Source organism: Salmo salar, chromosome ssa10 (genome assembly GCF_905237065.1).
Source record: "Salmo salar chromosome ssa10, Ssal_v3.1, whole genome shotgun sequence".
Lineage (NCBI taxonomy): Eukaryota > Metazoa > Chordata > Actinopteri > Salmoniformes > Salmonidae > Salmo > Salmo salar.
In genome coordinates, this window is record NC_059451.1 from 10,410,499 (window position 1) to 10,424,368 (window position 13,870).

Below are 13,870 nucleotides of genomic sequence, written 5' to 3' on the forward strand. Positions count from 1 at the left end.
GGTGATGGAGTCCAAGGGAGTCTAATGATGTGCAGGTGCGCGTTACGATGGTGACAGGTGTGCGCCATAATGAGCAGCCTGGTGACCTAGAGTCCGGAGAGGGAGCACACATGACAGAGAGAGAAAAAGAGATGGAAACGCATGGTGGTGAGATATTCTGTAGCTAAAGGTAATGTCAGCCTATTAATGATGAAAATATTAAAAAATGACCTATTACAAGGCTATTCAAAATCCAAATCCACTATTCATTCATCCTTTACTCTCCCAGACTCATGGATTGAAGGTTTGGAGCGTAGAACAAGGTAACCAATCCCTCCAGTATGCATAATAATACAGTCCACACTCAAAGGCGATTACTAGAATTTGTTGAATTTTGGAGTATAGCTTAGACCAATTATGTACTAAAGACATCTTAAATCTATGCATTTTTTAAAATGTTTTTCTGCTGTGTGTAAGCTGGAGGCTATTTGGCTATGTATTGTATAACAGCACAATCACTATTTGAATTCATTTTTTTTTTTTTCGGCCTTGGGCATATGCATAAGCTCTAATATATGCGTATGGGTGTTTTTGAATTGTCATCAACATAGAAAGCTCGGTCCATTTTGTTGTGTTTGGCTTTGAAACAACATCCACAACGTCCATGTTTTCCACTCAGTTTCAACCTGTCGTTGAACTTTCTTCAAATTGATCATCACAGTGAGGGGAGTTTTAAAAGCATGATACTGTGTTTGATATCATTTTTGATTGCTTTGGCATTGATGTCAGAGTGGTTAGAGGGACAACAGAGCGCTGAGTACCAGCGACCTGACGTCATTAGCAAGTTGGGTACTACCAATGCATGTCCAGGGAGTGTAAAAGGAGATTACCGTGACTCAATGGTCACGTGGAATTTGACTGTGGTCATGACTCATGACTGCCGGTGTGGCGGTAATACATTCACCGAAACAGCCCTAAGCACAATGTACTGTCAGATGCTATAACAAAGCTACAATCAGCATATTTCTGAGTTATAATAGTGCATGGAAAGTATACAAAGGGCATGTGATGTAAGACCTGGCCAACAAAGAGGGGAATGAATCTGTAATGGAGATGAGATAGTGAGGTTGGAGAGATGAGTGGTGCCGATAAGTGGGAAAAGTGTTAGAGGGGGCTGGGAGGCGCTGACGGAGGCACTTCTGCCAGCCGCTGGCCTTCTTGAGCATGTCAAAGGCTTTGCCGAGGCAGTGATATTTGCCACTCCAGGGGAAGGCAGAGATGGCTAACACTGCACCCCTCTCTCTGTGTGTGTGTGTGTGTGTGTGTGTGTGTGTGTGTGTGTGTGTGTGTGTGTGTGTGTGTGTGTGTGTGTGTGTGTGTGTGTGTGTGTGTGTGTGTGTGTGTGTGTGTGACAGGGCCGTTTGAGTAAAGAGCGGTTCGGTGGCGGTGCCCTCCTGTCCAGAAACCAGTCCCTGGAGGAAGAGTTTGAGCGTGCCAAGGCGGCTGTCGAGGTAAGCGGAGGGGGATTTCAGACACATCACACATGTATAGGGTCAGACAACTGCACCTGGGCCTTTTCAAGCACTTAACTCTTGAATTGTTCCTAAAGATAGACACAGGGTTGCTATATTTCTCAATATTATAGCAGAACTCGAGGGCACAGAGTGAAATAAGATGAGTGAACTTTGTTAGTAATACAAGGCACTGCTTCATGTCATAAGTTACTTTGCCTCAGACCCGAAGACTTCCCAGCGCTAATGCATGGACTTAAGCATAGTGTGCCAACAGTCTTATGGTGTGCAGGATATCGGGTTTCAAACCCTGCCCAGTCACACTCAAAGTAGAGCTTCTTCACCCTCACTGTTGAGTCTCAATAGTCTGTGCTAGCTTTCTGAAGTTCCAAGTAGCCATCCATCATCCATTGCTTCTTTCACCTATCATGTGCCCTCAGGTCAGTGCTATTGAGATGCAGCCCTTCGGTTCTGGATATAGGCCGATGGATTTGCTGATTGGTTCATTAAGGTTTAAACCAATAAGTGACAGCGATGTCACATATTGCAATAAACCTGAAAACATTGACAGAGGAAGTTTCTAATATCACCTTTCAACTTCACTATAAAGCCCATTATCCTAACCATCTTTGATAATAGCTGTTATGACACCACTGTCTACCAAAAGCTGCTTTGAGGTAGATTTATTTTTGACTCATCAAGCCCTCCTATCTCTGTGCAAAATGATCTCTATTATATCTAAGACAGTGTGCTCTCTCACTCCGCTGACACTCGCTGACAGCTTAATAGTCTATGCTAAATGCACCAACTGGGGTTCATTGGGGGTTTGACCTAAAAAAATATGCACAACCAGTGGATTCCCCACCTGTTTAGCACCCCCAAAAATATATGGTTTATTGATTTGTCAGTTTGCAAACTATATATATGAAATCCTTGAGTTAATAAAGCTGCATACTGTACCAACATGGTCTACTGTCTTTCTTGTGTAAGGCAACTCCAAAATGCAGGTGTTTCATCCCAGCTCGGTGCTTTCTGTGGTGGAGGGGCAGCCAGCAAAAGCACAGTTTGTAGGCGTTGGTAATGTTCTCTAGTTGCACCATGATTGGCTCAGTGTTCTGTCACTCATGGGGACTCTACATCACTACAGAATCTACAGGGCGAGCGAGGCAGTTCAAGCCCTCTTGGGTGCTGCCGTAGATTTACAGTAGAAGCCCCGTCCAGGCTCAAGGTCATTGCAACAGATACCATTACATCAAATCACATGTTTATCTACCGTAGCTTTGATTGGACTGATCATGTCAACATCCTACTTTCAAAATCTTACACGGCTAGACAAGCATTTATCATCATGAATCGCATCGATAATCTACCCAGCAAATCGCATATCCAAAAATAAGTGGTTTGGAAGGAATCAGTGCCTTACTGTGAGCGTCACAAAGCAATCACTATTGCGCTCACAGTAAGCCACTGATTCCTTCCAAACTATTTATTTCCGAATTTGTTAGTGTGTGTCAGTGGAGAGTGTGTGTGTGTGGTCCAAGTCTGGGTTTAAGGATTAAAAACATCTGTCTGAAAGGGTCTCTTTTCCAAGCTTAGAAGGATAAACATTCCCACACCACACCATGGGTCAGAAAAGGTTGAATACATTGACTGTGCTGTAAATCCAGCATGACTTCATCCAGAGAATGCCAGACTTTGATGACAAAGTTTGATGACAAAGTTTGCCCACAAGAAGGACCGGCACGCCACCTTCCTGTTCAAGTGAGCACAGCACAACAACGGTGACTCTAAAAATGTCTTGTATGTTACTGCATAAATGATGTAATATGCCAGGGAGATATGCATACTGTAACTGAGAAAGTAATACTAAGTGTATGTTGTGTAGTAAGCTGTTAGTAGCCCATGTGTCTCACCATAAGAGTTGGGTCCCTCTCCTGTAGCCTACTGTTCTGACTTGGTGGTGCACATGTAGCCTATAACGTTAGCCTGTTTTAGAGAAATGTCATCATTGAATATTGTAAGAGCTGTCATTGTCTGCTTATATGCCGTTGTTATTTATCCTACGGTTCTGACTTGGTATACAGGGAGAATACTGTAAGAACGACCCATGTTCTGAATTCTGTCACTGTCAATTTCAAAAGCCCTGAACAAATAAGCATATCGACAACGTCCCTCTTAGCTCACTTATTATTGTCTTGATCGAAATTACAGCTTGCCTCTTATCTGCTCATCGTTCCTTTATGCTATAGTTTGTACATCTCCATTGTTATATTGCTTATATACAGTGCATTCGGAAAGTATTCAGACCCCTTCCCTTTTTCCACATTTTGTAACGTTAGCCTTATTCTAAAATGGATTAAATTTTAAAAATCCTCATCAATCTGCACACAATACTCCATAATGACAAAGCCAAAACAGGTTTTTAGAAATGTTTGTACATTTGTTAAAAATAAAAAAACAGAAACCTTATTTACATAAGTCTTCAGACACTTTGCTTTGAGACTCAAAATTGAACTCTGGTGCATATGGTTTCCCTTGATTATCCTTGAGATGTTTCTACAAGTTGATTGGAGTCCACCTGTGGTAAATTCAATTGATTGGACATGATTTGGAAAGGCACACACCTGTCTATATAAGTTCCCACAGTTGACAGTGCATGTCAGTGCAAAAACCAAGCCATGAGGTCGAAGGAATTGTCCGTAGAACCCCGAGACAGGATTTTGTCGAGGCACAGATCTGGGGAAGGGTACCAAAAAATGTCTGCAGCATTGAAGTTCCCCAAGAACACAATGTCCTCCATTCTTTAATGGAAGAAGTTTGGAACCTCCAAGACTCATTCTAGAGCTGGCCGCCCGGCCAAACTGAGCAATCGGGGTAGAAGGGCCTTGGTCAGGGAGGTGACCAAGAACACAATGGTCACTCTGACAGAGCTCCAGAGTTCCTCTGTGGAGATGGGAGAACCTTCCAGAAGGACAGCCATCTCTGCAGCACTCCATAAATCAGGCCTTTATGGTAGAGTGGCCAGACGAAAGCCACTCCTCAGTAAAAGGCACATGACAGCCCGCGTGGAGTTTGCCAAAAGGGACCTAAAGACTCTCAGACCATGAGAAACAAGATTATCTGGTCAGATGAAACCAAGATTGAACTCTTTGGCCTGAATGCCAAGCGTCACGTCTGGAGGAAACCTGGCACCATCCCTACGGTGAAGCATGGTAGTGGGAGCATCGTGCTGTTGGGATGTTTTTCAGCAACGGGGGCTGGGAGACTAGTCAGGTTTGAGGGAAAGATGAACGGAGAAAAGTACAGAGAGATCCTTGATAAAAATCTGCTCCAGAGCGCTCAGGACCTCAGACTGGGGCAAAGGTTCACCTTCCAACAGGACAACGACCTTATGCACCCAGCCAAGACAACAAAGAATTGGCTTTGGAACAAGTCTCTGAATGTCCTTGAGTGGCCCAGTCAGAGCCCGGACTTGAACACAATCAAACATCTCTGGAGAGATCTGAAAAAGCTGTGCAGCGATGCTCCCAATCCAATCTGACAGAACTTGAGAGGAAATACAGAGAAGAATGGGAGAAACTCCCCAAATACACATGTGACAAGCTTGTAGCTTCATACCCAAGAAGACTCGAGGCTGTCATTGCTGCCAAAGGTGCTTCAACAAAGTACTGAGTAAAGGGTCTGAATACTTATGTAAATTTGATCAGTCTTTTATTTTTAATAAATTTGCAACAATTTCAAAAACCTGTTTTTGCTTTGTCATTATGTGTGTAGATCGATGAGGGAAAAGAAAACATTTTCAAACAAATTTGCTACATTATCTCTGGGACCCTCAGGATGACAAATTAGAGCAAGATTATTGAATGTAAGTACATTATTTACCTTCAGAGGTGAATGTATCAAACCAAGTGCTATGATATTTTTTGGTCAACACATATAGATTCAATGGCTGTAAAGATGGGGAGAGGTCTATCCATAACAGAAATGCTCTGCTTTTTTGACACCGCACTCCACAAATCAAGTCCTGCAGGCTTTTTATCTTATCTTGATTATTGTCCAGTCATATGGTCAAGTGCTGCAAAGAAATACCTAGTTAAGCTGCAGCTTATCCCTCTTTATTGTAATCAGAGGGTAAATATTAATACTATGCATGCCAGTCTCCCTTGGCTAAGAGTTGAGGAAAGACTGTTTCTTATAAAAACAAGAAGTGACGCAGTCAATGTGTTGGAAATTCCCAATTGTTTGCACTTACCCCACCAGACATGCCACCAGTGGTCTTTTCACAGTCTCCAGATCCAGAACAAATGAAAGGAAACACTCTCACAGAGCCGTGAGTGCATGGAGCTCCCTTTCATCTGATACAGTATAGCGCAAGTGAACAGCAAATCTGGTTTTAAAAAACAAATAAAGCAACACCTCATGGCACAACGCCTCTCTCCCATGTGCCCTACTTGTGTGTATGTACTGACATGTACTGACATGTATGTGTCAGTACATACACACAAGTAGGGCACATGGGAGAGAGGCGTTGTGCCATGAGGTGTTGCTTTATTTGTTTGGATGCATGCAAACACACACACTACATGTTAATGTTTTTAAATTGATGTAGTCATTATGTGTCAGACCCCAGTAAGACAAGCTGTCGCCATTGGCGTCGGCTAATGGGGATCCTAATAAATCTAGTAGACCATAGACTAATACAGGGTTTTCCAAACCTCTCCCGTAGTACCCCCACTTATTTGATCTATTCCAGTACAAACACACCTGATTCTACTAATCAAGGGCTTGATGATTGATTAGTTGATGGCAATTCCACGGTAACATTAACCAGGTTTCCATCATGTTTTATGCGAGTGAAGTACATGTCATGACAGGCCTGATGGAAACAGAACATTTTTTGGTAAACTTTGTTGACAAACTAAATACGTTAAACAAGGTGGGATTTTTTTTTGGTCCGTAAAATTAATTATGCAAGAAATGTTGGTGGAAACGCTTTTATGTGCAAATATTGATATAATAACCATATCGAAGTAAACTTGGAGTCACTTGGTGACATGTTGTGTGGTCCTAGGGCTGTTGCGTGACCGTATTACCGCCACAGCGGCGGTCATGAGTCATGAAGGCAGTCAAATTCCACATGACCGTTTAGTCACGGTAATTTGGCTTCTCCATGCTCTGATGCTGCTGATGGTCATTAGTAGCATACCGAACTTGCTAACTGCCTGGTACTCAGCAATCTATTGCCCCTCTAATCACTCTGACATCAATGCAAATGTATTTGAAAATATAATCAAACACTTCATGAGAGCCCATGAGCTGATGTTGCGCAACATTTCTACGGACTATGCAATTGCGCAAGAAAACAGACTGATGGCCTCTATTAAAAAGAGGAGGATCCCATCAGCTTTCTATAGGCTAGGCCTACTATATTTCTAAACTTTCTTAATATTAAGCACATTGCTTAACTTTACAACAGGAATATAACCTACCTGGCTGGCATGAAAATGAATCACAAGAAAGCGTCCTCCCATCGCTATTTAAGTGTGTAGATAACATGTTTTTTTTTGTTGCCTGCCCCTGTTTCCAGACAGATGCATGATAACGGTCCATTTTAAATCAAAACAAATGTAAGACAACAGTCATTAAGACAACAGCTTACAGATGGTAGGCAATTAAGATCACAGTTATGAAAACTTAGGACACTACAGAGGCCTTTCTACTGACTCCAAAAGAAGATGCCCAGGGTCCCTGCTCATCTGCATGAACGTGCCTTAGGCATGCTGCAAGGACGCATGAGGACTGCAGATGTGGCCAGGGCAATAAATTGCAATGTCCGTACTGTGAGACACCTAAGACAGCACTACAGGGAGACAAGACGGACAGCTGATCATCCTTGCAGTGGCAGACCATGTGTAACAATACCTGCACAGGATCGGTACATCCGAACATCAAACCTGCGGGACAGGTACAGGATGGCAACAACAACTGCCCGAGTTACCCCAGGAACACACAATCCCTCCATCAGTGCTTAGACTGTCCGCAATAGGCTGAGAGAGGCTGGACTGAGGGCTTGTAGGCTTGTTGTAAGGTAGATCCTCACTAGACATCACTGGCAACAACGTCGCCTATGGGCACAAACCCACCGTCGCTGGACCAGACAGTACTGGCAAAAAGTGCTCTTCACTGACGAGTCATGGTTTTGTCTCACCATGGGTGATGGGCGGATTCGCGTTTATCGTTGAAGGAATGCGCGTTACACCGAGGCCTGTACTCTGGAGCGGGATCAATTTTGTAGGTGGAGGGTCAGTCATGATCTGGGGCAGTGTGTCACAGCATCATCGGACTGAGCTTGTTGTCATTGCAGGCAATCTCAACACTGTGCGTTACAGGAAAGACATCCTCCTCCCTCATGTGGTACCCTTCCTGCAGGCTCATCCTGACATGACCCTCCAGCATGACAATGCCACCAGCCATACTGCTCGTTCTGTGCGTGATTTCCTGCAAGACAGGAATATCAGTGTTCTGCCATGGCCAGCGAAGAGCCCGGATCTCAATCCCATTGAGGACGTCTGGGACCTGTTGGAGTGGAGGGTGAGGGCTAGGGCCATTCCCCCCCAGAAATGTCCAGGAACTTGCAGGTGCCTTGGTGGAAGAGTGGAGTAACATCTCACAGCAAGAACTAGCAAATCTGGTGCAGTCCATGAGGAGGAGATGCACTGCAGTACTTAATGCAGCTGGTGGCCACACCAGATACTGGCTGACACATTATTCCATTAGTCACATGTCTGTGGAACTTGTTCAGTTTATGTCTGTTGTTGAATCTTATTTTCATACAAGTATTTACACGTGTTAAGTTTGCTGAAAATAAACGCAGTTGACAGTGAGAGGACGTTTATTTATTTTTTGCAGTTTATTAGCACTTGTGAATGATCCCCAGTTTAAGGCAAGAAGCACAGCCTATTTTCTAATCATAGTTGCACACCTCATAGCCTAGCCCATAGGCCTGTATGTTTTGATAAGGTTTGTATCACAACTAAAGTGGCCGAATAACTTCTTAAAATTAAGCACATTAATCCACTTTACAAGGGGTGTAAAGCCTAACTGGCATACATAAGCAGCACGTGAGTTTCAAGTTTTGGGAAGAGGATTTTCACCATAAAAATGCACCTTTATAATAAAGCATTACATGCATAATGGAATTTGTGGTCACTTTTGATAATGGTGTTTTCCCACTAATGGAACATTAGCTCTTACTGCCGTGTGCCAATTTGTAAGTCGCTCTGGATAAGAGCGTCTGCTAAATGACGTAAATGTAAATGTAAATGTGTGCACATTGCTGCGCTTATAATGTGAAGAAATAGCCAAATAGTTTGTCAACACTTTAAGCTAAATGTTCTGATCTGTTGCGTCAGCCACATTGCGTAAAGGTTTTGGGATGCTAGTGTTTGTATTAATTTGAAATCTATTGCATCCCACAACTGTCCCAGACTATGTTTGGAATATTTATCTCTCGCACAGAATAGGTCAAATTTTGTACTATGGGGATAGTAGATTGACATAGGCTAGTTCTTTTGCTGTTCTTTAGGCCTACTCATCTTGTTGGCTGACGGAAAGTAAATGTGGACAGTTCAACCAATATTAGATAAGGATGCGGGCATTTGCTTCCCGATGTGTCTGTCTTCACTTGTAGCCTGTGAGAAAGACCCAATCACATGATGGAGAGCCATGTGAGTGAGAGGTGCTTTAGTGTGCAGCACTCTGGGAGAAGGGCAGAACTCTGGGCCAAGGGAACAAAAGGCATGGATTTATTTTTTGGGGGATGCATTACAGCCACACAAAGGGGATGCCACCTGGAAATTCGGGGCATTATCAAGTGCTTGTCAAATTGGGAATGAGAGCCAAGTGTGTACAGCCTGTGCAAATGAACAAGTGTGTACAGCCTATGCAAAAAACAAAGCAGAGCTCATGCCTTTCAAGCAACATTTTTCAAATCATCATTAGTCGCATCATGCAGCCTTACAATATATAAAAAAATCTAGCCCACAGCCATTTGGCATAGCCAGATCAGGGCCTAACATAAGGACAACTCAAGAGTATGCTATTCTGTTCTTCTCAACTTTACTACATTTTCTTCATATCATGCTTCTTTAGACCTGTCTAAAATAAATAGTGGATTTATTCTGAAGGTGTAGGCTATATTACATGGATTTGTTAGACTTTTTAAAGTGTAGATGTTCCAAAGGTCTGCATCAGTGGCTTGTGTGGGAGCCAGGATATGCTAAATATGTTTGTTAATTATCTTGAGACCGACCAGTTATTTTGCTTGACATTCATGACTGCCACAGCCCTATGTGGTCCTCCCACTACAACTCCTTGGGAAAGCATGCAGTTTATTAGGCTACAGATGAAATAAGTTATGAACTTCACAGGGTGGTGAAAGTGCAAGGTGATGAGTATGATGCTCCTTTCCAAGGGTCTTATTCTGGTGGCATGATCATCGATGCTTTGCTGCCTTTTGTCCATAATAATCTCATCAAGTAGGCTATACTTTTATAATAAACCCATCAGTTGAGTTAAAAATGCAATGGAAACCCATTCAACTTTTTATCTGGTAAAAAGGTATTTTTATGTGCACTACTGTAACGGATGTCATAATGATTGGACCAAGGTGCAGCGGGAACGTGTATGCTCATCTTCCTTAATTGGTAAAAAAGAAGGAAAAAACAAACAAAACACATATACAAACACACCAAACACCACTAACAGTCATGTCATGTCATGTCATGTCATGTCATGTGTTCAGACACTAAACAAGGAGACAACTACCCACAAATCCCATGACAAAACACCCCTCTTAAATAAGACCTTCAATTAGAAGCAATGAAGAGCATCAACTAAACATAGAATTAGAAAGACTAGACTAGAACATAGAAACATACTAACATAGAACATAAACCAAAACCCCGGAACACTCTAAACAAACACCCCTCTACATAAACACATAGCCCAACAAACCCCGAACCACATAAAACAAACACCCCCTGCCACGTCCTGACTAAACTACAATAACAAATAACCCCTTTACTGGTCAGAACGTGACAACTACATTATCACACACAGCCTTTTATCTAAATCAAATGTTTTGTATGGCCCCTTTTTATAAACATAAATATCTACTCCGAATTAAGATTCAAAGATATCTGCAGAAAGAATGTGGTGTCAGCTATGTGACACCTTGAATTTGAAAAAAACAAGTATCTGGTTATAGAAAACAGTATATTTGCATGTTTGGGTATTATGTTACACACAGGCAATACTTACTAAATTTACAGATGGCAAATCATTTCTGCAAAACTTAATCTAAATATTTATATTAGCTGGTAGTGGCCTTTACTTCATTATTGTGTTTCAATTTTTTTCTAATACCTTAAGACTTTCTAGTAGATTTAAAAATAAACATTTTCCATCTGTATGACCAGAAAGCAATCAAATCAATTCCTATTTTGGAAAATGGTGAAAAAAATACAAACATATCTACTATGCCTTAATTTCCTCAAAATATAGACTCTTAAAGGCACTGCATGGTCAATTGTATTTACGGTTATATGGCCTCTGCAGAAGTCAGGACATTCCTACTTCTTGCGCTTCGCAAAACAGCGCAGAGCTGTTGAGCAGAGCTGTTTTGAAAGACGTTGTCAAGGACGTGAGTTTGTTTTTTTATACAGGACCTCCCGCCCCAACCTACCGTCAACCAATCTTGTCAATATGGATTTATACGGAACTATACAGAGCCCTCCGCATTGTTACAAAATTTGTGAGGCAATCCGGTCCGGAGCTCAATTTGGCCTCTGCACACCCTCCAATATAGAGCCTACGACCACATTTTCGGATCAAACATAAATTGGCCTTTAGCTTTCATTTGCTACCAAATTTGATATGATCCTATGACCATGGCCTGTGCAATCAGGTGTGCAAATACTGGAGTAGATCAAATAAGTGAATGAGCTGGGGGCTGGGAAACACTGCTGTAGTATAATTTCAAGGGCTAGGACAATACCAGTATCTGGCAAAGAAATAACACGAAGCGGATCTAACCTTCTTTAGGAAAACAGCCCTAATGTTGGAAACAAACATCATTGTGTTTTCATCCAGTGTCACATTTATTTATTTTCCAAACTATAGCGCACAATATTTGACATACTGTACAGCTGGTTTTTAAGGACCAAAGCTTCATGTTTGCTTCATGTTTACATTTTTGCCATGGGAAAAAAATGTGATACTGGTATTGTCACAGCCCTATTACAGTTCATATAAGGAAATCAGTCAATTTAAATAAATTCATTAGGCCCTAATTTCTGGATTTCACATGACTGGGGGGCATATACCTCCCCATTTGGGAGCCAGGCCGACCTACTGCGGAGCCAGGCCGAGCCAATCAGAATGAGCCCCCCACCCCCAGGTCCTGGGCTGGCGTTGCTACACGTGGTCTGCGGTTGTGAGGCTGGTTGAATGTACTGCCAAATTCTCTACAACGACATTGGAGGCAGCTTATGATTCAGTTCTCTGGCAACAGCTCTTCTAGACATTCCTGCAGTCAGCATGCCAATTGCACTCTCCCTCAACTTGAGACATCTGTGGCATTGTGTTGTGACAAAACTGCACATTTTAGAGTGGCCTTTTATTGTCCCCAGCATAAGGTGCACCTGTGTAATGATCATGCTGTTAAATCAGCTTCTGGATATTCCACACCTGTCAGGTGGATTGCTCACTAACAGGGATGTAAACACATTTGTGCACAACATTTGAGAGAAATAAGGTTTTTGTGCGTATGGAACATTTCTGGGATGTTTTTTTTCAGCTCATGAAACATGGGACTGGCACTTTACATGTTGCGTTTATATTTTTGTTCAGTGTAAATTGAACAGGGAAGATCTGAATTAATTTCCTGGATATAAAGAGCATTGTGGTGTTGTAATTTAATTCCACCCTCCAAATATGAAGTAAATCAGTGAATTTACATGTCTGAAAGTGTGTTTGGTGTTCTTCAAAGAGCTTTACATGTCCAATCCTTTATGGCTCTGTTGATGTGCAAAATCCCCTTATCGGCAGTCACAACAACAGGAAGTGGTTTGACAGATACACCGGGGATACACCTGTGGGGCTGTTCTTGGAGCAATATTAAGGTAGAAACAGATGGAATTAAACATTGAAATATATTGTACCGCTGTTGTGTAAATAGACACTATGACTTACTCTAAAACAGAACACTGATAGTTATCCGATAAGAAGAAAAATGAAAGGCCCTCGCACTTTCATGTCTGCCCGACTATGGTTCCGTCCGTTGTCAAGCGTCATTATAAAAAAGGAAAAAAGAAATTGCACAACCATTAATGTCTGTCCCTTAATCTTGGAGAAGAAAAATGCCAATTTGATAATGAAGTCTAAAACAAAAACTGTACAGTATAATGCACTAAGCTGTTTAGAGCTATACAGTTCTACATTATAGAGGAGACAGCAATCATTTGCTCCCAGAAAATTACTTAGACTGTATATAAAAATCTATTTTGACTGTATAAATTACCTCACTTGAGTTGGGGAAAGCACTACTTGCAATTAAGGACCAAACTATAAGGCTCTTGGTTCCAAACTCAGTCTGTTCCGTGGGCCAAGGACCGGTATTATCTTTGGCTGCGTTTCCATATTTACTTATACTGGCAATAATCTATTCATGGAGTAACGAATGGATCTCCTAAATTAATTTATGTTGTTTTGGCAGGCTGCGAGCACAAGACTGAATGCTGTGCGTTTCACATTTACACTTCATCCGAGCTAGTCGAATTAGAGTCGCAGGCAGAGGCTTGCTTCATTGATACATGGGATAAAAATGACCTGCTCTCTCAATCTCATTCCCACAAATGAAAACGCTGATATGTGTGCAAAATACACCATTGTCTGTGTTGCAAACATTTCAAGTAATCAGAGTGTGTTTGATTCGTTAGAATCTGTTATAAAGGTCCAAAGTGTCTTTATTTTACACAGACTGCCATCACATTGTCATGTGTCACGCTATTGAGGACTGTTTCACCCTTCACAACCATTCCAGTACCGTGGCACATATCATAATTGGTGCATGCACCCATGAAAGTAACATCCAAGAATGTAATTCGTTTGGCCGATTTTGTGGTGATGACACACAGCAATAGGACACTCGTGCACAAAAGCAGATCTTACGTCTTATACGCAGTCTTTCTCTAGCTACATGCTTTGTTAGCTCTGGAATCAGTTAGGATGAAGCCTCTGCAGGGTTACTGTCGCCAAATGAAATATTGCACCATTCCTAATTGCCTTTCTCAAAGATGTTGTAATTTCAATCCAAAAAT

General features: G+C 42.0%; 1 protein-coding gene across 1 annotated transcript in view; it reads left to right on the plus strand.

Annotated features, from left to right (window-relative positions):
• The first annotated feature begins 912 nt into the window (after positions 1 to 912).
• The window catches only part of LOC106613494 (PEX5-related protein-like), a 56,436-nt gene continuing 43,478 nt past the window's right edge, over positions 913 to 13,870 (plus strand). The window contains exons 1-2 of the mRNA XM_045688604.1: positions 913 to 930; positions 1,395 to 1,490. Coding sequence (XP_045544560.1) covers positions 913 to 930; positions 1,395 to 1,490 — 114 coding nt within the window. The remainder of the gene's footprint in view (positions 931 to 1,394; positions 1,491 to 13,870) is intronic.